Genomic DNA, 25,333 nt, shown 5'->3' with positions numbered 1-25,333 from the left:
CAACCGCTCTGGCATCGACTCGCTGCTGCTGTGTAAGCATCGACAATCATTAGCAGTCTGAAAGCCCCAAACGTTTTGATTTTGCTCTCCTCGAACAGTTCCCCTCATGGTTTGACGTCAAGTCTTCCGGCGGCTGGCCATTGGAAAAACAATTCTGTATCGTCTCCGATAACCTTCGGTAAGTGACGAGTTATTTTCTTAGGAAGACCTTTTTAATCCTGATATTCTATATGTTCAGGAGTTCGTGGCTAATTAAAATGCGCTATCTTTATTTCATCAATTATTTGAATAATGTCGGTACCCCGCAGAATGTAACTTAAGGGTGTATGTATTGTGGCGAAGCTTTTTTTCCCATCATAACAGGACTCTCGATTTTGGCTGCGAACCATGTTCGTGTTTGGGGCAAGCTCCGCTCTGAATTGCCGAGACGCTGCTGTCTGGGAACAGATAATGTATAGGCCTGCGCGATACTTGTGTCAACTCTGTGCATGTTTTAAGCGATCTGGTTTGGTAGCCTCTAATTCTCTCTTCGGACAATTTCTACACCTGTGGCCATGTATGCGTATTGTATTATGATAGTTTCCAATATGAGAATGAAGCAATCAAGAGGGTGTGGGAAAGATCACTGAGCTTGTCTTTTGGAAATGCCCTGCCTCTCCCCAAAACAATGGCTGTGTCATATGCACAGGATTAGTCTCCCACAAAATTCTCCAACTTGACTACTAAGCAAAATGTGTGTTAACCCTAACCGCGCAGTAGAAGACAGTGACGTCTTACAGCATAGATTTGCGATGACTTCAAATCATTTTCGATCCCGAGTGTATCCTACTTCTTCTTGTAACTTCCCTGTCGTCGAAAAGTTCGGTGAATCACACACACACACACACACACACACGCACACACACACACACACACGCACACGCACACAGCTCAGAAATGTCAAATAAGAATAGATTTGAAGTTGTTTCTAAATGTCCTTTTCTAAATTCCTTAATGCGATTTAGAATGCAGCATACCAGTGTGTAAATAATCCTCTACAGCTGATAGTATGGCCTTGTTTTCTGTTTTGCTCCACGTTCCTGGGAGAATTAGGATGTTTAGCAGTACTGGAGTACAACTGTATTTTATTTGCTAAAATAAATGTCCATATTTTGCCAAGCAAGTATGTGCCAGTTGTAAACAGTCCAGGTCAGGCATAACTTTGATCGCAGAAAGTTAACAAGAATTATCTTCATGTTCAAAGCGCCCCTAGTTTTAGATTATTCTTATTCTTATTCTTGTCTGTGTCATATACAGTAGACATTTTATGGCGGGTTTAACTGGAGAGTGTCCACCAATGGCTCACCAGCTGTAGACCACTCTCCACGTGAGAGCCAATCAGCGAGGGAGAACGTTTTGTGTCAAAGTGGTACTAGGTGGGTCCATTGTGCTGCTGTCTCATGTCCAGACGTCAGGCTTCACGGACCAGGAGGGGGGGGGGGGCCCTTGCCGTGGCTGGCGCAGGGTGGTGCAGGGGGGTCCCTGGAAGTGGCTCCTGGGGTCCATGCCATTTGACATTCCTGTTGATTGGCAACATGGGCCCCGGCCGAGAGCGCTTTTGTCCTCACTTACGCTGGAGGGTTCTGCCTGTCTGTCCGTCCGACTGTCTGTCTCTCAGGGTGATACGTGGGCTCTTGGCGTCAATGAGCCGCTTGTTTCCTGGGGCCCGTCGCCTATCCGGCCCTCTTTTTGTTTTTAAAGGCAAGTTTGTTTCCTTTTTCAACATCGTCTTTGTGCTTTCAACCCGAGAGAGAGAAGGGGCCCATTCAGGGCTTGCATTCAGACTAGGCTATTTATTATCAGGCGTCCGAGAGATACTATCCTGATAGTATTTAGTCTTTAGTTGATCTAGTGTGTTGTTGTGTAGGTCCGTTTGTGTTCTTCGTTCGCCCGCTCAGAGCAGAATGAATGGTGGAGTGAACGCCGTCCACGAAGAGGATGAGCTAGCAGTTTGCCGATATCATTTGCACACACAGAGTGTCCCGGTTGAACTTGTTCTTCTTCAACGCTCCAGAGGTGAATCTGCAATAGAGATCACAGCAAACGCCAGCCGATGGCCGGTGGGGATCCAAGACGGTTAACTCATAGAGGGGCCGCAGACAAGCTGTACGGTGGGAGGTGAACTGTAACTGAGCCGTCAGCATCTCCAGGACTGACTAATGGAGCCAGGTCTCCTCGCTTTGAGGAATCAACGTAATGCTCCCTCATGGCAACAGAGTGCTTAACAAACAAAACACTTGTTTTTAAGCCAGGCATCAGGCACTCCTCAATTTGGCAGCGAGATGTATAATTTACTTCAGACAGAGAGAGAGAGAGAAAGAGAGTGAGAGAGTGAGAGAGATATTTTATGATCAGAGTGCATTGTGGGTGTGTGTGTGTGTGTGTGTGTGTGTGTGTGTGTGTGTGTGTGTGTGTGTTTGGGGATGGGATGGGGGGGGGGGTGGGGGGGGTTATACGATTATAGGATTTGCAACGACCTCCTGCTGATGCAGCCATTGAATATTTCATGTGGCAGACACCAAACCTCTGTCGCACTGGCCCAGTTTTGGGTGCAGAACGGTGGCCATTCCTTAACAAGAGCATTTGCTTTTGAGTAATGGAATGCCACTTCCACCTGTTATCTCTCTCTCTCTCTCTCTCTCGCTCTCGCTCTTTCTCCCACCCAATGACCATGTCTCACCCTCTCCTTCCTATCCTATGCCCTCTCTCTGCAGGGGGTGGTATGGTTTAGACATCATACATTCCTCTTGTCAGATCTGTTGGGCGGCCAAGTGGTACCCTGAGCCTGGAGCCTAAAGTGTAAAACATGATGTATCATCTCTGGTCAACTTACCCATCAATCACTGGAAGCGATTGTGCTATTGCATTGAGAGAAAGTCCCAAAGCTGTCTGTTTCTCCTATTAAAGGCTTAGCAGTTGAATAATAATGAACCCGAGCAACTGCGACTTTCCTCAATCTACCCTTTCAGTTCTCCATGAGAGAGAGAGGCTGCTTTGGCCCTTTGAATGGAGCGTCTGAGTGGTTTTGATAAAGAGGAACAGAGGAGGGCTTGTCATCTTCCCTGCATCCCCCCCAAGTCCACTTCCTGTCACTGCGCTGTGGGAACGGGGCAAGAGGACCGCATCTTCCCCTGAATCCCTCCACTGTTGGCATTGTGTAGAGATACCCCCCTACCCCCCCGGCATCCTCACCCGCACCCGCCATCCTCGCCCTCACGCACAGAACTGCTACACAACACACGGGGACATGCACCCAGACTCACAGAACCACTGCCCAACACACTGGAACAAACACGCACAGAACCACTACACAACACATGGGGACGTGCACGCACAGAACTCCTTTAAAAATCACAGGGATATGCACGCACAGAACCGCTACACAACACACACAGACATGCACCCGAGTGGGAATGGTGCCGGGACTGACTGTTGACAGGAAAAGGCTTCTTCTTTGGCTTTCAGAGAAAAAGCCAAAGAAGCCCTGTCTGTGTGCCTGTGTGTCTTTGTGTGGACGCAGCTGTGGACGCCCGGGACGGACCCGGGATGATGAAGAGGACGGTGAAGAGGCTGATGATGATCTTGATGAGGATGATGAGGATGATGCTGATGGGGGCGGAGGGGAACAGAACATGGCTGGCATGGCTCCTACTCGATCTAAACCCACTCGTTCCATCTGAAGTCCTTCCTTCCTTCCTTCCTTCCTTCGCTCCACGCTGTGGCCGGGGGGGGGCGGGGGGGGGAACACGAGAGTAGCCTGGCGTGGGTCCTGCGTTCACAGAGAGCCCAGCAGCAGGCCGGCCCCCGGCTGCCCTGCTCGTGTCGTGCGGGGGACACGTGACAGAAACAATATTTATGGGACATTTCCTACATGCGGCGGTGGTGCACACGGTGCCTGCAAGAGGAAACGTGCAGTCTCACATCCTTTCTCCGGGCCCTCTTGACTATTATGTAGTAAAACAGTGAGTGCAAAATCCTTCTGGATTGTAAATCCCAGGCATTGTTATTCGATGTCGTGAGCTCCTCTATTCCGAAAACTATTTTTATCTTTGCAGAGACCCCATTTTTTTTCCAAGTAGGATAAACATTCTTAAGGCGCTGAGGAATTTTGATATGGAAGTTATGTAGCTATAGAGAAGACAACCGGTGACTGTGTGTGCGTGTGCGTGTGTGCATGCGTGTGTCCGAGGGGAGTAGAGAATTTGGTTGGCGCCGTACCTACAGTCGGGGACATAGCTGGCGAGCACCACCGGGTTCAGCATGTCAACAATTCATCCCGGGCTTTGACCTCCCTGTTCCCCACCTGTCTGCCGCCTCACGTTTACCCACCCACCACCCCCCTGTGTGGGGGAGGTGGTGGGACATGGTAAGGCTGGGGCGGGGGGTGGGGGGGTGAAGTGAGGTGAGGTGAAGATCTCCTTTGATGAGATCCTTTGATGAGACCCCTGTGGTTTCCTAGGGAAGTCTCCTTGCTGTTGTTGTCTGGCAGGCAGCGTCCTGACGGCTGTGTTTTGAATATTGAAATCAAGGGTGTGTTGATTCGAAGGGTGGGAGCAAATCCTCACCACGGTGTTTGAGACAGAGGTGGTGGTGAGGGGGTTGACGGTGGGGGTGTGGGGTGAGTTATATGGGATGGGGGCGGGGGTGCCTTACCACCAATCAGTTATGGAAATGCCACTGCAGGGAGCTGTTTATTACCTTGTTGCCACAGGGACATTTCTTTAATGTTTGATGCTGTGACCGTGCCGTTTTGCCGCTGGCTTATGCCCTTATCGTTATAAGGGGTTGTTGGGGACATACCACACTATTGGTCACTGATGGAGAAGTTCAACTCTATTGTGGCTGTCAGAGGAAAGTGGAGTTCAGGGCCAGCAGTGTTCTCGGTGACCACAGCAACGGGAGCACCGAAACAGTGCTCTATTGAAAATCTTGTTTGCTTTTCTTTTGTCCTTTCTTCCACGCTCAACACTTTAACAGTATTTCACATGTGTGGTATTGTAGATTGCAGGGCTTTTCATTGCTCTGCAGCCCAGGCTCTCTGCTGTCAGAGTCAGCCTGGGCACCACTCTGAGACTGTAATCGGGATAAACGGCCACAGAAATTGCCGTGACTTTGACGAACGAGCAGCCCAACTGAAACTTACTTTTTTATGTCCAGGCAAGCATGACTGCACCGCTAAATGTCTATTAAGGCATTTACTGCCATGTGGCATGTTTTCCCTCGCTTACTGTATATTCAGATGAACCTAGAGCAGGTTGCCCAACTAATCTTGAAGATTTGTTGTAAACCTTCCCCACTTCTACATGTTGCCATGCCCATGACGACCATGGAATGTTTTGGGTCGGCGTGTGTTGCTCCTCATGTTTAAGACAGGTAGAGTGTCTCTACCTGTGCTGCATACCTCGAGTGGGGGACAGGAGTTGGAACTCGCCCTCTCCTGCACTCTTGCATTCCTGCAACGTGACTCGCGCACACACACACACACACACACACACACACACACACACACACACACACACACACACACACACACACACACACACACACACACACACACACACACACACACACACACACACACACAGTGCAATGTGTCATTGCACAAGCACCAATTAATCCACACCTGGAACGCATGTTAGTAGTACATGTGTCCTGTATTGTAACCTAGTCCCTTTTTTGGAACATTGCTCAGCGGAATCGAGCGTCGGTGCTCTCTCAGATGCCTCCTTAATGGAGGCAGACTGGATATTATGGAACATGGAAAAAGAAATGAAGGAAAGTGGCGAGGACGCCACAGAAGCACGAGGCCCTCGACCGTCTCCGGGGAGAGTGTATGTCATCCCGTTATCTGCTTTCCCTCTGACATCAGACCCTGCCACCCGGGAAGAGTCCCTCCCAGTCGGAGTGTGTGAGTCAACACCGGGCCCACTAGGGCTTGGTCCGGGTTTTGGATGACAAATGCACCGGGCGAAGCGGGAATACACAAAAGAAAACATGTGTTGCGGTGCGTGTATAGGCCAGCGATCCGATCCCGGCTTCTGTCCTCTGGTCTAACACGTTGTTCACTCTGGTTCTGGGCCCACGCAGCATCCCCGTTCAGAGCATGTTTAGCGGTTCCTGTCGTTGTTCTTTGATTTAGTTTTCCTCTGTGAAATAAATTCCCCCTATCGCATGAGGCAAGATAAGTACGTAAGTAAGTAAGCCTGGGTCTCTTCGGGGACGCCTGAGGCTTTAATCATATTGAGGAAAACGGATAAAATGGGATGGTGATTTTTTTTATTTTTTTTGCTTTCCCATCCTCATGTCACTAATGGCTTTCGTGTCCCCGGACACCAGAGGGAGAATTTAAGTCCTTTTTTTTTTGTTAAACATTACCCCCCCTCTTCCTCCCTCCTCCTCATTAGAGATCAGCAGCTAGTGTAAGTGTGTGGGAGGAGGGGGGGGGGGGGGCAGAGAATGTTAAACCTCTCTCTCAAGCTCTAACGTTCTTATTCTGTATTTCAATTGTGAATAGAATTTCCTCTGCTCTGTTTTGATAATGATGCAGTTTTTGGGGGCATTCTGGGTAATCGGCCGCCGTGGAAAGTGTCTGGCATCTGAGACGGTGTGACGGGTTGGAGGGAGAGGCAGAAGAAAATGACGACAATGAGGTTGAGTCAACATTAAAAGTGGAACAAAAAATAAAACATATCAACAATAAGATTTATATGACTCACTTCCCTCTCGTCTATAGGGCAGAATATTGCAGTGCATACCGACAGCAAAATAACAGTGTCAAAGCTGCACCCTCCAAAAAGAGATTTTGAATTAAATCAGTACAAATACATCAGGGCTCCCTGTAGTCTACTATAGTGACAACCTAAGGCGTATAAATCCATATCAAAACAAATTGCATAGTTATATTGAACGCTTCCAATTATAAGGGTGCACTCGTCAAGCTCCTTTGCAGCAAATCTCCTGCACCCTCAGAGCACTAGACTGTCTTATCAGAACACGTATAGTACCGCTGTTACTACCACTGCACCATCCTTCATATTATCCTACACAGACACGACTGCACCTCCGCTCATCCAGGCGCCCCCCACCAGACCAGGCTGGCTCAGCCAGACCCGAGCCCTTAGAATGGATCTCACCGAACTGATTGAAAACCCTTACTTTAAAATGAAGCTCATAGCCCAACACATTTTCCCTGTAGTCACTGTGGGACTTATACAAACATTAAAAAAAATAATGTCCGAAAAAGATCATATCTTTTTATTGTTGTTGTTAATTCAATCATGGGGAGAAGATGAGGACCGAGAGAGGAGGATTATGGATAGGGCCTTCCTAATCGGTAGCCTGGGAACCAGACGTCTCAGCCAGCTCATGTTTCATTTGCTCTGACATCTTCTCCTGGCCGCCCTCCAGCTCTGACAGATCTCCAGCAGACCTGGTCCGGGTAGGGCCATCACCAGCGTTTAGTTAATGTGGGGCGGGTTTTATACCATGACTGTACAGAGGACCGCTGAGGCATCTTCATAAACAACAGCGATGGCTGCCGCTGATTTATTTGTACCTTTTGATTTGTTTTGTCGGTCTATCCAATCGTGTCCAGAGGCATTTTGGTCTGTGGCCGTTGATGACACCCGTTGGAAATTGAAAATGAACTGAGAGGTTCCAGACTAATAAGCATTTGCGATGGGTCTGGCCATGTCAGGCTCGGTAATCACTAGACAGGCATACAGTTATTTTCCCCTTCCCCTACGTTGCTAGGGAAACGCTGGCGTGTATCACCACTTCAGAAATGGCCCAGATATTATCTTGCCTCAAATAATTTGATGTGTGTCACTTTTAGATTAGAAGATTTTAGATTAGAAGATTTTAGACGACGGGACACGCACTGGGTGCCAGGGTTTGTTTTGTAAATTGGAGATAAAGGGGTAAAGAGATCCCTCGTGAACATTAGGTTTAATCCCATGTGGACACGAGGTTGAGTCCCATGTGGACATGAGGTTGAGTCCCATGTGGACATGAGGTTGAGTCCCATGTGGACATGGGACTCAACCTCATGTACAGGTTGACAGAGGCTCACAGCCTGCTTCTGAGATGTCTAACTCTGTGCAGTCCTTGTCATCAGAATTGGTTTCTAGGTTTCTAGCAATCAATTTTTTTTTTTACCTAGATTGCTTTTAAGGCACAAAAACCCACATTGAGTAGGATGAGAGCTCACAGCTTTTGATCCTATTATGAAAACCAGAACACTGGGCTCCTGGGCTGGGGAAAGCAGTAAACAGTTTTCCTGTACTAGAACCTCATGTGGCACAACCCACAAAAACTGTCAGGATGGAAAGAATTTCCCCAGGTACTTTCTCTCTCGCCTGCTGTTCCTCTGCCTTTCTCCCTTTTCCCTCTGTGTGTGGCTAATGTTTAAGGGAAGTGACAGACTCCCCAAACATGACCAAGAGACCGAAACCTTCTTATTTTCACTCAATGTGTGTTGGATAGAAAACCAAGAGTTTGTGTGTGTACGTGTAGAGATAGCATACAGCACACGGAATGCTAGGAATCGCCTCCATGGTAACGGTGGGCCTGTGTGTATATGTAGTGGTAAATATTGACTTCAGCACCTCCCAATCTCACACACACACACACACACACACACACACACACACACACACACACACACACACACACACACACACACACACACACACACACACACACACACACACACACACACACACACACACACACACACTCCTGAACTCTGCAACGGCCTACCACCGAGGGAGTTTGTTTATACCTCCCCTCCTCCAAACATGGAGGATCTTCCTGACTGTTGGATACACAACGCAGTGGTGCAGGTGACCACAGAGACCCCCCTCCCCCCTCGCCCAAACTCTCCCTGCAAAACAGCCAGAGTAGTTGATCTACTCATCCTAACATCTAGCCCCAAACACAGCGCGAGTAGCATATCCCTCTGCCTCTGCTACGTCAGAGCTGCACTCTCTGTCCTCGGTTAATGATTGTCACGAAGGTTAACTGGAAGAGGAAGCGTGGATGCGCGGACGCACACTACAGTGGCTAACCATCGGAGCCGCTGTGAGCGGCATCCCCTCGGCCGGGTCCTGCTTCCCATTTCAGATTTTCTTTTAAAAGAGAAAGAGGAGAACCAAAAATGTACAAACAAACGTTGAATTGGATGTTAGACAAGCTTGTGTGTGTACGTGTGCGTTTTAGGATGTGTGCATGCCGTTTGTCCGTGCCGTGCTCCAAACCAACCAGGCATCACGCGCGGGTGGGAGCCCCGGTTGGTTTTGTGGGGCGGCGGTGTGTGGGAGGTTTAGTGGAAGACCAACACGCATTTCCCCCCCTATGCTTGTATTTCTTCCGAGCAGCCGTGCTGAGGTCTGTGCGAGGTGCACTCTGTTGATTTGCGTGTACAGTGCGGTGCTGATGTGAGTGGCTACAGAGCTAATGTGTGCATTGCTGATTGCAGTGATGCCGCAAGTGATCCGGGCCCCGGTGTGTGGCCACTGCCGGATGAATGTCGGGAATCACTAAACAGACGGAAGGCAGAGCGCCGCAACCGGTCCATCCAGTGCGGATGTGTTTCCGCTAACTCCTGTCGTCTCACAGCCTCCCCACATGGAATGCCAGCCTTGTACCCGGTGCACCAGATTAGGGGACTGATGTTGATAATCTGAGCAGAACATGCAGGGGCTGGATTTACGCTGCGATTGGCTGCGGCAAGAGCCAAGCCCCCCGCCCCCTACCCCACTAACCCACGCGTTCGTAATCACACGGAAAGCATTAAAGATGGAGAAACGTATCTGTAGCCACGCCACGGCACACTGTTCACTGAGTCACGTTTCACATCGAATCAGAAATGCACGGGGCGGTTCACATGCAGGCCTGCGTACTCATTCATGTGTTCACTATAAACACACACACACACACACACACACATACACACATACACACATACACACACACCACCCTGCGCCATTCTTTGCAGGGCTCCTACCCAGTGCTAGATCATAAAACTGGTGCACTTACATTGTCATCATGTTATTCACCAAAAATGCTACTGTTTGCCAATGATAAAAAAAAAAGCAAAGGCATTCTCAGCTATGCCTATCCATGCCACTCGCACAGTGTAAAATGTAGCCTAACACAGCTAGCGTACACCTGGTTTTGTAGGCCGCTCCTCAGGTTCAGAGACCGCAGCTATCCGTCTGTGAGGCATACCTGGCCACGCCAAAACAGGTTTAGCAACGGGAAAAAAACGTGGATCACCTCACCCTGCATACAGCTGTCTCCACTGCTGAACCTGTGGGGGATTAGCGCACTGCTTAAAGTCACTCGCAACAGTGTGGAAATGCAGGGCACATGACAGGGAATTACTGTTTGTCTGTCTGTGCCTGCCTGTTGTTCACTCCAGCTGGATAGGTGATTATTATTTTATATTTTTGAACATTAAAGTCTGTCCGACCGATCTCCTCTCAGCACGAGATCATGCATAAAGTGAAAAGTGTATTTATATTCTAGCCTGCTCACGCACACACGAATGCAATTTATGCATTTGATGTGTGCTTATGCAAATGAGTTTAAAAAAACAACAAAACAAGATTTATCTGGTGGAAGTCTGGCACCTGATGTTCCCTGGTCAATGTCAGCCAGATTGTGTGTGTGTGTGTCTGTGTGTGTGTCTGTCTGTGTGTGTGTTTACTTAGTCATGCCATCACTTGCTTTCAACTGCATGTAGGATTTGATACTGTACTGTTGCATATAATAATAAGTATGACAGCCAGTCAACAAGCCATCGCGGCCCAGCCTACTCTATCATAAACGACCTGAGGCAGTAAAGGAAACAAACTCACTGTCGTGGAGTACAGTGTCATTCAAAATAACAAACAAGCAACGAAGCCACGCGTTAACACAACAAACTAAGAGGTGGAAGACACTGCAGATGTTCACTAGCAAGAGGTTCCACTCCCCCCCCCCCCGCCCCCGTCCCGTCCCGTCCCGAGGCCCTAAGAGCTGTTGGGCCGCTGAGCAGGGCAGATCTGCCGGGACACGTCCCAACAGAGCTCTCAGGCAATGACAATGTAGTTATCATCCTTCCCATCGTGCAGGCCCTGACCTGCCGCTCCTCCTGGGAGAGTTTCACTGTCTCTTCTTCTCAGGACTTCTCTGGTCCCTGCAGTGTACTGAACAGTGTACGGAGTATTGAGAATATCGTAATCAAAGCCGATTCAACTTGTTCCAAATTGGCTGCAATTAAATGGAGGGAGAGGAGGGGTGCAGTGTTGGAGGCAGAACGTAAACCCCAGCCTTTACAACGGAGACCGCTTTCTGGGTCAGTGGGTTCACTGTTTGGCTGCCACAAGGAGAATACCGGCTGTGTTACTGTAGCCTAGATTGTATTAATTCTATCCAAAATGCTCAGTAACCATGCAGCAGCCATGCACTGAGCTGTTACTGAGCATTAACACAATATACATAATAACACGAGCATGCAGCAGAGGATCTGGGAAGAAAGACTTCACGTTCAAAGCCTGTGAGACTTGGGAAGGGATTTGGAATGGCTTGCCAGATCTGGTGCATAATTAAACACATCCCCCCCAGCCCCCCCTCCCCTCCCCTCCCTTCCCCTCTGCACACGTTTCCACTGCCATCACCCTCTACCCCTCTCGGCCCCCTGCCTCGCGCCAGAGGGGGGATACTCCTGCGGGCTGCTTCCCACAGAGAACGCGGGCCTATGGGGGTGCTCCGCCGCAGGCTAAACTGGACCCAGATCAGCCTCCGTCTTCACCCGGGCCTGTTGCTAAACCAGAAACAACCCCCTGGCACCCCCAAACTGGGCGTCCTGAGTTTGGTGTGCGAGGGGAAGACAGGTGTTTTGTCTCTGCACGTGATTGCGTGTTGGGGGACCGCCTTCTGAGGACCATAGTGTCCAGGGACAGGCTAACTCACTAACATCCCACTTGAGTCTTGTGTTTGTCGCGTGCTTCCCATTCGACAATGGAGGCCTTTGTTTAAAAACCAAAGTAGGAAGGAGTCGGAAGCGACCCCACCACCTTCATCACTCCTTATAGCTGCCTCGTGTTTTGGTTTGCGCTCTTTTAGCTAGCTCTTTCTTCTCCCCCTGATCGGCATGAAGAGCATACTGACAACAGACAATGTCTCTGTTCGTCGTTAATTGGTTCAGAATGTGAAGTGATTTTTTTTTTCCAGCTAACTAACGAACAGTCATGTAACAATGCCCTTCCTCATTAACCAACTATCTGGTGGATTAGCTTTACACAGATTGTCTGCCAGTATCGCTGAGTGTGAATGCACTGTGATGCGTGTCCGAGGAGAACCCACAGCACACATCTAACCTACACCCATTTAGCTTCCTCTATTATTCATTCACAAAGCTCTCCACAAATAGTATTTCTTCTTACTTTGCCTTGTTACTCATTATGTATGTGAATTAGTTTTCCACAGCCAGCCCCCTTGTGGCTGTATCGGACCATGATAGCGGGGGCTGGACTCCCTAAATTATCCTTGGCTTAGCGTAATGATTTCCCTCTTTCTAAGCTGTCATTACACAGGCCAGAGATACTTAACGCATGCCTGAGTAAGCAGCAAGGCTTGAGAATTTACAGTGAAATGAGAGCGGGAGATGGATGAGGTGGTAAGAGAGGCTGCATGTGGTTGATGGCTGATACTGAGTGTGTCGTTTTAGCCAGGATGAGGCGAGAGCCAGATACTGGATGCCTACTTCCCCTGCAGACCACCCCCCCCCCCCACACACACACACATTATAGGCTTTTCAAATCACTTAAATATTTTACCAAATCAGGGAAGGTGGTGTCTTTATCGTGCTTGTTGAGTCAAAATGTTATTAAATGCTTTTAGATGCTTTTCTATTGCCAATAGTCTCTTTGCTTGCTTCTATGAGCTCATGCCCGACCCCTTGTGTGTGTGTGTGTGTGTGTGTGTGTGTGTGTGTGTGTGTGTGTGTGTGTGTGTGTGTGTGTGTGTGTGTGTGTGTGTGCGTGTGCGTGTGGCACTCTTGTCTCTTTGGTGTCTGAAGGGTGCCATTTACAGCCATATGAATGCATGCAGGCAGGGTGTGTTCGGCATGTGTGCCTTGTGTCAGTTCCGGCGGTGGAGGCGTTCAGGGCAGCGGACTGACAGCTGCCGCGGGGCATCCCTGGGGAGTTGTTTTTTGTGGGTCTTCTTGACGCTGCGGCGGCCCTTGTAAGTCTTCGCCCAAATCTCTGGTTACTGCATCTGGCATCAGCCCATCCCCAGGAATGTGTCCTGGGAATGCATGACTGATCTCCCGGATGGCACTGGTGCTCTGCTTCCATGACACTAGCCGGCCCGTACCGCATGCCCCATCCCCGCCGCACTCCGCACTGCACATGTGCAGAAGCTGGTGTGTGGCGCCTTCCGGGACTTAGCGTTTGACTTCATTGACTAAATCTACATTTAAATATACTATTTGTTATGTAAGGAATATGAGTTATTGTAAACAATAACAATTATTTTGGTTATTTACTTTGCTCAATGTACCAACTTTAGCCAATGGTTTGGATAAACCTTACCCTTGAGGTTGCTAATCAACGCAGAACGCATCCCGTTTTGTCGTGCACGTTTGTGTTTGGCTCGCGTGTTTGTTACACACGGTGAAGGGGCTGTAGAGTGAACCGCAGTGCCCATGAGCAAGACTCATCACGGGGTAGTGATGGTCCCGAAGAGAAAACGTCTGAACCGTTTGTTCGTCTGGCCCGCTGGCTCACTATCTCCGTGTGTGTTGTGTCTGGCAGGCCTAGGCCATGGGGGGGTCCAAGAGCAAGGCGAAGGACGCGGGCCAGCGCACGCGGAGCATCGACGACAACCTCATCGCCGGGGGCGGAGTCGGAGGCCACCACCTCAACCCCAACCAGCAGTCCGTGACGCCCAATCGGATCCCGGGGCCGGGGGACGGAAACTCCATGCGAGGCAGTCAGCCGTCGGCCAATAAGGCGGAGATGGCGCTGTTTGGGGGTGTGGACACCAGCAGCGCCGCCTCCCCCAACAACAGATGCACGCTATCAGGTAGGATTTCGGTGACTTTGCAGTCGGTTGTAGCGTTGACCACTGATGCCCGCCCCACACTACTTCAACGGGTCGGTGACCTTAGCCTACATGAAGATGTTTGTTTGGTTTTCCGTGCAGCCAAACACAAGACTCAAATGAATGGCGACATCAAAACACTGTATTATCACTTTGCAATACACCACTTTAATTGGCACAGGCTCCCCCTTCTGTAGACGAGAGCGTATCTTTGTCAGCCTCTGCTCAGATTTCCGTTGTGTCTCTCGAGTCCCGCCGCCGGTCTTCCGGGGCACGTAGAACTTTAGGCTCCCCGCCAAAAGACATATTTAGTTTTTTTTTCCACCACGTTACGACGCTCTATCTCTGCCAACAGGGGGCGTGACGACCTTTGTGGCGTTGTACGACTACGAATCCCGGACGGCCTCCGATCTGTCCTTCAGGAAGGGCGAACGCCTGCAGATTGTCAACAACATGTAAGAAAACGACACCAAAATGATTGGTTGTGATCAAACCTGGCAAGGGAAAGTACTGCTTGGAGTAAACCGACTGGAGCTAATGCAAACAGCCCCCTCCCACACCCCCCCCTACCCCCCACCTTTGTTTTCCCCTTTAATGCGCACACGCATACAGCAGGGTGATTGTTTATATAGCATCACTCACGCAGGCAGGCCGGACGCATCAACAGTGTATCCAATAGTGTTGTCAACATGCAAGTCACAAGCCCTCTTCCTGAACCCCCCCCTCCGCCCCCAGCCAGACCTTTTATTTGTGCTAACTGACACGTATTCCCCCTATGCATTCTCCTTTCCTACCCCCCCACCGCCCATCAGCTCTCTCTCTCCTCTCCTGCACCGCCACGGCTAAAATATGGGTGAACTATACACACTATACACACCCCATTAGGATTGGCTGCAAACCAACCAATGGGGTCGCAGAGAGGGGGCGTGGGGGGGGGGGTGTGCTCGCTACAGTGATCCATGGGGGGACAAGCCGATGCAGTTAATAGCGGGGTGACCTAGAAGGTCTGGGCCGAGGACAATGGCTGGATTAGCCGTGCGTCTCCCCTGCCCCCCCCCCCCCCCGTCCGTCCGTCCGTCCGTCCGTCCGTCCGTCCGTCTCCAACCGCCCAGAGTGAGAGACCCCGACCTGGGAGAGAGGGGCGGTGCATTACTGGGTCAGACTCTACCACTACTACTGACTCTGTGGACATTACTCAGCACATGCTAATGGTCTGTAAGGGGTAACGTTCAAGAGCGCCCCCCCTTCCCACTCCTCCCACTCCCACCCCTTTCCTTCGGTTAGGTTTCTGATTGATGCGCCGTATTGTACGATAAGCACACAGCGCTGTAGGTCCCTCTGTGGCTGTCCTTTACTTTGCCTTTTTCCTTACCCATCCTCCAACTTTCGTTCTTTCTTTTCTCTCTCTCTCTCTCTGTCCCCCTCCTCTGTGTGTGTTTATTAAACCCTTTGTGGTGTATTGGATTCGGGTGTTAGGGACGATTTAGAAACAATCCCAAGAGTTGGAGACCTGCGTAAGTGCTGCGTGGCGTCCAGCCCGGTGAGGATGCTGTGTCTTCAGCGTGTTGTGTTTAACCTCCTGTTGTTGTTTCCCGTGTCCTGTACAAGCGTCCTGCTGCTGTGTGGACACGCTGTCTCATCTATCTCTGACCCTCCTCTCTCCTTCACTCTCTTCTTATTTTCCTCCTCCTCCACCGCGCAACGCTGCTCTGTGTTTTAATAGGAGGAAGGTAAACAGCAGGTTTGTGAAACATCCTTTTTGATTCGTTTGGTTTTGTTTTTTTAATGTGAATGCACGTGTTGGCCCACTTCATTTCATATTTTCGTTTTATCCATGTGTGTTTTCATCCCCCGTCCCCCAGAACGTCACCCTGGGGACCCCCACGCTTGCTCACCCTAACATATCTTTGGTTAGATCGACACAGACGCGCACCGTTTCATTCCCATTCCCACACTCCCTTTGTAGTCGGTGAGGCGTGGATCCAGTGTTTTGAAGCCCCGTAGGCATCATTAGTACTTAAGATGCTGCCTTGCTTCATGGTCATGGTCCGCTCAATATTATGTCATGGTATTCACCTCTTCATCTCATATGATATATATATATATCTATATATATATCTCATGTAATAATAAATCTATAAAGCTTTACACCCTATTGCCATGATGCTACCAGATCAGACTCGGATCAACGATCACATCAGTCAGAGCTTTTCTCCTACTTAACCTGTCCATACGTCACACTATGATAGCAATGCGCTTCAATCCACTGGATCTACGCCACATCATGTATCGTCACGCGTCCCTTTCCCCGTCCCCCTCTGGAGATGCATGACGTCACGTGGTAGCGTTACAATAGCGTGTTTTAACATGGATCCCTATGGACACCGTAGCTACTAAATCCTGCACTTTAGCACGGCACTCGCCAAAGCTGACCCTGTGGTCGACCTCCGGAGGCCATCAGCAGTACAGGGTCAGCGGTGTGGGCGATGCTGTTGGATAATCCCCTCATAAGATATGCACGGTTCACCACAGTGTTCAAAGATGTGTTCAACGGATCACTTTATGACCATGGTTCAAAAGTCGGGAGAGAAAGAAAAAAAAAAGAAAAAATAAACATTGTTGTTGTTTTTGGTGCGGTTCTGTTGAAGACATTTTTATGAAACATGTTGCACGTAGTTTGATTGTATAGCCCCCCTCACCATTGTCACAAAAGGTCCTTTCCGGTGAGTCAGATTTGGAGTGTGTGTGTTCTCTCCTTTACCCCCCAGAGAAGGGGACTGGTGGCTGGCTCGTTCGCTCAACACCGGGGAGAGCGGATACATCCCCAGCAACTATGTGGCTCCTTCAGACTCCATCCAGGCAGAAGAGTAAATCCCCCATCCTTTTTCAAACATGCACCTCGCCCCTTTCTCTTCGTCTCTCTTATCTATCCCTTTCGTCACGCAAGCGGTGCACTAATGCATTATTTTTTTTACTTTGCCAATTTCTGTTTTAAATTCAACGCAAATGTATTTCTGCCTCTTTGTACTGTGTAACCAATGGCTCCTTTTAATGAGCTCCACTCCCTAAGAGTAATGCAGCCTGTGAACTTCCATTTCATGGTTTTCTAACCTTTTTCTAACCTCTTCGTTTCCCCTTCCTTTTATTTCTTCTTCCGCTCCACCAGTCATATCAGACTGACCATGGAGTCCAGGTAAGCATCTGTCCTCTCCTCATCTGTACACACTGTACCGCTCCAGTGCAGCGTGGACAGATAGTTCCCCAGTGACTCCATGACTCACTGGTTTGCTTCCTTTCTTTCTTCTTTCTTTCTCTTCAAACCTACATTGTTCATTTTACCCCCTGGACCCATTTGCCAACTTGTGTTCTTGTGTTCTCTCTCTCTCTCTCTCTCTCTCTCTCTCTCTCTCTCTCTCTCTCTCTCTCTCTCTCTCTCTCTCTCTCTCTCTCTCTCTCTCTCTCTCTCTCTCTCTCTCTCTCTCTCTCTCTCTCTCTCTCTCTCTCTCTCTCTCTCTCTCTCTCTCTCTCTCTCTCTCTCTCTCTCTACATCTACATCTCTCTCTCTCTCTCTATGTCTCTCTCTCTACATCTCTATACATCTCTCTCTCTCAGGTGGTACTTTGGTAAGATCACACGTCGGGAGTCCGAGAGACTGCTGCTGAGTTTGGAGAACAGGAGAGGAACGTTCCTGGTGCGAGAGAGTGAGACGACCAAAGGTGAGTATTCTGCAATGTAATAAAACCTTAGTGTTCAACACAACACAAGCACATCCTTTAGAGATACCTTGGAGTTATCTTGCCGTTGCTTTAAACCTATTATTCTTCTTGATCATCCGATTGGATTCGTCCTCATTTGAGTTAGTTCATATGACGTCCGTACAGTACGACACGACTTCTATAGTCCGCTCGTTCTACGTTTGCGGCACTGGGGACATGCGGTGGAGCCCTGAGGGTTTAACTGTGACAAACACACAAAGCGTCTCCACCGCCACTGAAGCACCCCCACAACCCCTCTGGATGTCCCCCGGCTGTCTGCCGTGTTTACATCGTATGCTCGCGTGTCACGTGCACACGCACACACAAACACACACACTTAGAGCTCACACGATTGTAGGAGCATAAGAGGCAGACGAGTTAGTGCTAAATAATTTGCATGTTAGCTTTACCGGCAGAACTCTATGCACATGCACTGTGTTGTATGGGAGCTGAACAGCAATGCGTCCCTGAGGGGGCGGTTGCGAGGGGGGGTGGGTGGGGGGTGGGCGGTGGGCGGGCGGCAGAAGTAGGTCAACGGGAAGCCAGGACTGAGCGTGCTGCTCATCCGTAGGCCCAATCAGACCTCCTTGTGACCGAGAAGAGAGGAATTCATTTACCTGCTGTAGATTGCCAGCCTGAGATTGCCCTCTGATGGCAGAATGACTGTATTGTAGTTGTGTTTTTTAAATAAAAATATATTTTACCATACAGTGCTTTTCTAGAGACTTAAAAGACATAAAAGACAGGCATGAAGGACAAACATATGTTAATAAAAAGTTAAACATTTGAAGCATAAAATTATTATTACAGTCATTATTACTTTTATTGTATATATCCAACATTTGATTTCATCATCTTTATTTTGTATTCATTTTTAAACAAAATAGATCAAGTTTTAGTTGATACATCCGTTTAAAACACAGATTAATTTGACAGCTGTTCCTCTGTCGCCAGGTGCCTACTGTCTGTCCGTCCTCGACTACGACAACACCAAAGGACTGAACGTGAAACACTACAAGATCAGGAAGCTGGACAGCGGCGGCTTTTACATCACATCACGCACGCAGTTCACCAACCTGCAGCTGCTGGTCAACCACTACCGCAGTGAGTTAACCCTATCTTAAGACAGGACAATACTGTTCCTCATTCACCCCAGGGGAATCACAGCACACATTAAAAGAATTGAAGAGGTGAACTTTTTTGTAAGATCAAGAACAAAATAAAAATGTATGTAAACATAATACGAGTATTGGGAAGATATTTTTGTTCTGTTCAGAAAGGGTGTCTCAAGACTGAACTCTAGCACTGAGAAAATTCATCCGTTTGTTTGCCTTAAACTAATCATTGATTCTTCTTTATACCATCCATCAAGTAAAAGATATTCAACATTTGCCTTTAAAATGCAAATATTGGTTGTGTTGCTCTGTGTCAGATTTTACAATCATTATTTAAGGGTGCTTTTGGCTGTTCATCAGACAACGCAAGCTAATCTAAGAAATCCCTTTGCTGCGCTGTTCAATTATTAATTCCATTTCTAAATATGTTGACATTTCAAAGGCGGAATGAACAAACCAATGAATGAAAAAAATAAAATAAAAACTTGGTCACTGCCCTAACCCCGTCTCCCCTCGCCTCGCCCAGAGCACGCAGACGGCCTGTGCCACTCTCTGTCGGACGTGTGCCCCATCCTGAAGCCCCAAACCCAAGGGCTGGCCAAGGACGCCTGGGAGATCCCGCGGGACTCCCTGCGGCTGGACCTCAAACTGGGCCAGGGCTGCTTCGGAGAGGTCTGGATGGGTGAGTAGCGGCAGGAGGGCAACACGGCGCTGATATCCGGGTGTGTCTGATATCCAGGTGTCTGGCGGAAACCTTTTTACCGGTTTACATTCAAATTTCTTGATGTCATGACTGCATTTGGAAGTGCTTCATGGTTTCATTTCCCTCCGAGCCGGTGAAAAAGGCAGTATTGGTTTCCTTTGTGAGAATGTGTAGGGGTGTGAGGGGACAGAAATGGCGCCTTCTATTCGTGGCTCATATGACACATAATGACAGCTCATTATTCTACATGTTTAGTGCCAGCAAAATGCTATAATATTAATTAAAAGAAAAGGAATAAACACGCACTGGTATGGCCTTGATGGTGTTTTCTATTCCTTGGTTGATTGCTGCAATTGTGCCCATACAGTTGACGGTTAATTATTTAGGTTACCATTCATGTAGCAGAGGCTTTTATTCATAGCAATTAAAGTGAATTGTCATTTGTGTCATTAATGAGCAGGTAGGGTTTGAGCATCTTGCTCAAGGGTAACTAAGGTGCTGACACCACCGAAAGCATAGGCTGTGAAACACTAGACGCACTGCACTGCCCGTTTTGTTGAAAGACAACAGTAGAACATCTACACTTAAAGGTTAAGTGTGTAAGAAATAATATTTCTTACACACTTAACCTTTAAAGGCAACCTCATTGCTAGATGCCAATATTATTGGCATCTAGCAATGAGGTTGCCTTTAAAGGTTAAGTGTAAGCATCTAGCAACCTCATTGCTAGATGCCAATATTATTGGCATCTAGCAATGAGGTTGCCTTTAAAGGTTAAGTGTGTAAGAAATATTATGGACCTCCGGCCTTTTGCAACTAACTGAATACCCCCCCCCCCCCCCCAAATCACCTCTCCTTTTCCAACAACGTAAGAGAGGCTGCAGTGTCCTGTCCTGGCCTGTTAGGTGACAATATAGGTACTTCCAAAAGGATCAAATCATCGTCTACGACAGCGTCGAGCAGCAAAGTTTCGAGAGATGAGGTTCCTTGATAGATTTATACATTTTATTTAGTTATTTAGCCTGTACAAATATAGATCACAACTCACAAAATTAAACGCATCCTCTTTGGGAATGTTGTCCGTTCTGGGCTACTGTAGAAAAACACAGGGGTGCAACATGGCGGCCTCCATGGAAGGGCACCCGCTCTCTATGTAGACATAAAGGGCTCATCCTAAGGTCACGAAAACATGATTCTTATTTTTCATGGGATTATACACTATTTAAAACAAATTCATGAATATTCGATTATTCAATATTCGATTTCTGCCAAGTCTGTTCCGCTAGATGCCACAGAATTCTACACACTACACCTTTAACGCTATAACATGGTGTAATATGATACAATGTCAGAAAGTGTTTTTTTCAAAGTTAGAAAGATGAATGTCTATGAGGTAGACTAAAACAACGGACGCTCCCGTCGCGGCGCAGGAACGTGGAACGGCACGACGCGCGTGGCCATCAAGACCCTGAAGCCGGGCACCATGTCCCCCGAGGCCTTCCTCATGGAGGCGCAGGTGATGAAGAAGCTGCGGCACGAGAAGCTGGTGCAGCTGTACGCCGTGGTGTCGGAGGAGCCCATCTACATCGTCACCGAGTACATGGGCCAAGGTCAGATGTCCCCCGTGTTCAGTGTCGATCTCGACAGCCGATTTCTAAGATAATTGTTGAGTCTAAATGAATATGTTATAGAAGCTTACGGTTGGTTTCTAAGATAATTGTTGACTCTTACTGCATGTTACAGACACTTACGCCCGTATTCCACCAGGGACGTAAGTGCCGCGGAACGGCTACGCCGCGGTCACTGCTGCTGATCGCTGCCACTCTAATCAATGAAACCATCCCCACCGGGCGCGCCGCGGCGCGTCTCAGCAGCGTCCCAGGAGCGGCGCACCGCGCCGCAGCGCTATCTTTACGCAGCACTTCTATTTTGACGCGAGCCGCTGCTGAACCGCGTCAATTTCCACAGAGCAGATCGAGCCGGGCAGGAAGTGAAATAATAAAAGCCATAGAGCATCCGGTCAATTTTCAAAATAAAACACAATACTCAGCTCATGTAGCCTATACAATTTCACATCAACATTATGTCATGACCGGTGGCACCAGGTCAGCAGTCAATCAATCAAAGGGTCTCAGAGGGTCGGCAACATGGACGACGAGAGACTTATTATCGAAGTGGAGCAACATAAAATCATTTACGAAATCAATCATCCTTTTTATAAAGACAATGTGAGAAAGGATTTCCTTTATCCACACAGTTAAAACGTTCAGGATTATCGCGTGATCTCGTGATCTCGCATGAATACGGCTGGCTCGCAAGGCAGCGTGCGCTGCCGTTACACGCCCGGTGGGGATTGACGCAGGGCACAGGACGCAGCCGTTCCGCGGCGCTTACGTCCCCGGTGGAATACGGGCGTTACAGGCGGTTGTTAAGTCAGTTGTGAATGTGGTGTAACTGGTGTAATCTTGCAGTAGGTTACCATGACTATCAATGACACATTGGTATGTTGTTGCTTACAGGTAGCTTACTGGACTTCCTGAAAGGTGACATGGGTAAAATGCTTCGCCTGCCTCAACTCGTTGACATGGCGTCACAGGTAGGCAGTAAACAAAATGAAACCAGAAAGGCTTTGATAACATGACAAACATTTGAGTCACAAAGGGTTTTAATCTGGTATTATTATAGAGGTGTGTCAAGCCCAAAGCACACATAATGTTTGTTTTGCTTCATATTTATGGCACCACCTAAAAAACAAAGCGAATCATGTTGTTTTATGTAGCAGGGCTGTATTTTATATCATTACGTTTATGACCAGAGTCTCTTTTGGGTGCCAAAATTCCAAAATTTCTGGCTACCCACAGCCATGTGTGTCGGAGAAAAAACAAGAAATCCTTATCCTTATATCTTTTTGGACTGTGTCCCTGTAGATTGCGTCTGGGATGGCGTACGTGGAGAGGATGAACTACGTGCACCGAGACCTGCGGGCGGCCAACATCCTGGTCGGGGACAACCTGGTGTGCAAGGTGGCCGACTTTGGCCTGGCGCGGCTCATAGAGGACAATGAGTACACGGCCCGCCAGGGTGAGACCCCCACTTGGACTGCTGGACCTCCGGTTCTACAGTGCAGATGAAACCTAATCCTCACAAATCTGACATTAGATTAAAGATCCGGAATCTGAAGGCAGACCAGTTCAAATCTTGGCCACTTGGTATTTGTTACGACTAATCATGTTGATTGAGGCGGGGATCTGTAAGCGCGTCATTGGCTTACAGCGAGCACAAACACAGCCAGCACCTGTACACTTTTCCCCTGGTGGGAAGACAAGCTAAAACATCCTACACTACCATTCTTAGTAAAAGAGGCAGTAATGTTTTCAAATCAACAGCGTGTAGCCTTCTGAACACTTCATTCACTCGCGCAAATTCGTCCCTCTTCGGTAGAATAGCTCTCTGTATTGCAGCTAACTCATGATTTGATGCATTGTTTCCGTGGTGTCCCCGCCCCCTACCTTGCAGGAGCCAAGTTCCCCATCAAGTGGACTGCCCCCGAGGCGGCGCTGTACGGCCGCTTCACCATCAAGTCGGACGTCTGGTCGTTCGGGGTGCTGCTCACTGAGCTGGCCACAAAGGGCAGGGTTCCCTATCCAGGTAGGATGGCCTGTCCTGGAAAAGGACACCGTGGGAACGCACATTTAATTCGTTTTCATTCATCATTAAAGCTGGGCTCAAGTGTGCTGTGCAAGTTGATTGTTTTGCACCGATATTGGCTGAAGAAAGATCCAACTAGAACATGTATTGTACTGGTTGTGGTAGTGAGTATTTTAAAGAAGACATTTCTGAATAGAAAGAGTGGGGACCAACTGCCAAGTATGAAAGCTGTGCCATTTTTTTTTACACACACATAAAAGACCAGTAGATCTCCTTTTTGAAAGAACAAAACGTATTGTTTGTCAAACATTATGTTTGACATACGCACTAGCAACCGGTTCTAGACTGTACAGGGGCCCGACGAGGGCTCTGTACTGTGTGCTCCCTATTCAGATTCAGATTCAGATTCATTCATTCAGTCATTGTACGTACAAAGTACATAGTACAGTGACTGCAGTCGGAGATCTAAATAGAAGTGCAAAGAGCAATTAAGGTGCAGTTTGAATATTAATTGTCATACAGTATAGTGCAATTAAAATTCAAACTGCACCTTAATTGCTCTAAAGTTGAATCTAAATAGGGATTACAGAGCCCTCGCCCATCAGCCAACGGGGCTGATTTGAGGAGAAGCGGTCCGCCGTCAGCCATGTTCGCTGCGGGTCACGGTTCACCTCACGCCCCCCCCCCTCCCTCTCCCTCCCCCAGGCATGGTGAACCGCGAGGTGCTGGACCAGGTGGAGCGCGGCTACAGGATGCCGTGCCCGGCCGAGTGCCCTGAGTCCATGCACGAGCTGATGCTGACCTGCTGGCGCAAGGAGCCCGAGGAGAGGCCGACCTTCGAGTACCTGCAGGGCTTCCTGGAGGACTACTTCACCTCCACCGAGCCCCAGTACCAGCCCGGGGAGAACCTCTGAGGAGCCTGTGTGCTTGCGTGCGTGTGCGTGTGTCTGTGTGTGTGTGTGTGTGTGCGTGTGTGTGTGTGGGGGAAAGAAAGAAAGAGGGAGAGGCGTAAGGATATGTGCATGCACACATGTATAGACTGAGAGAGAGAGGCAGGGAGAAAGAGGGAGAGAGAGACCATGCATCATCCATTTTCACAATCTGCCTCTCCCTCTCTAGGGATACCATGGTTAGGTTCACCTCTGACTTCCAAATGAGTTGTGTGGCGTTGCCCTCACTATTGTATTATCATTTGGAGGCCCATCGTACATTACACTGTGTTCGATTGCGTGTCAGGCTTTATTAAGGAGGTTTTGTCAATGGAGCAAAGAATCCTTTATTATAGATTTTTTGCTGATAAATCTTTTTAAAGGCGTCTTCATGGTACTTCAGACCTGGGGATTTCTACCTGGTAGACGGGTTAAACCCTGCGCCTGACTTTGACACACCTGGGAATATTTCCAGACATGTGTATTAAAAGACGACGGGGGGGTTGCATAAGAGATGAGGAACTATCAATGTCCTGCTGAAAGTTTCATTTCAGGATCATGTTTGAAACTCCAAACTTGTGTCGTTTATTAACTTTGTCTTTCAATTAAGATCAAAAAAACGAAAGCAGCATCCAATGTTCATGAAAATTAACTAAACCATTTTTGGGTTTTGTGTGAAAACTGTATAGACTTTTCACTTTTTGATTTAATCAGTGTGGGTGGGGTTTATACCTGGATCAACTGGAGTCTTCTTTCAGGTAAAGGTTGGGTTAATATTTGTTTCTAGAAGCATCCATGACTGTGCACCACTGAGGATAGTAAGTGGGTTAGTCGTACCTGCTGTGAGGTTTGGAATGAGCCGGACATGGGCCTGTGTACGACTTCTTCAACTCAACATGCAGGCACCCTGGATGGACCTCCAGGACTTGGAGCAGTGTAACATCCAATAGGGAGAAGTAAAGCCCATCCTCTTCTACTCCTGTCTCTAACACAAAGAACTGACTACTGATCACCGGTGCTCTTCTCAGTACAGGGGAGAGGACCAGAACA

General features: G+C 48.5%; 1 protein-coding gene across 1 annotated transcript; it reads left to right on the top strand.

Moving 5' to 3' along the window:
- Positions 1–25,333, top strand: src (v-src avian sarcoma (Schmidt-Ruppin A-2) viral oncogene homolog). The gene is made up of 12 exons (XM_084479255.1): positions 1–178; positions 13,845–14,115; positions 14,489–14,588; positions 16,902–17,000; positions 17,746–17,849; positions 18,843–18,992; positions 19,530–19,685; positions 21,137–21,316; positions 22,226–22,302; positions 22,634–22,787; positions 23,223–23,354; positions 24,060–25,333. Exons 2-12 carry the CDS (start codon positions 13,854–13,856, stop codon positions 24,266–24,268), a joined length of 1,623 nt encoding a protein of 540 aa, XP_084335381.1. The 5' UTR covers positions 1–178; positions 13,845–13,853; the 3' UTR covers positions 24,269–25,333.

The sequence above is a fragment of the Micromesistius poutassou genome (assembly GCF_964030765.1).
Source record: "Micromesistius poutassou genome assembly, chromosome: 15".
Taxonomy (NCBI): Eukaryota; Metazoa; Chordata; class Actinopteri; order Gadiformes; family Gadidae; genus Micromesistius; species Micromesistius poutassou.
This window is presented reverse-complemented; position numbering and strand designations above follow the sequence as displayed.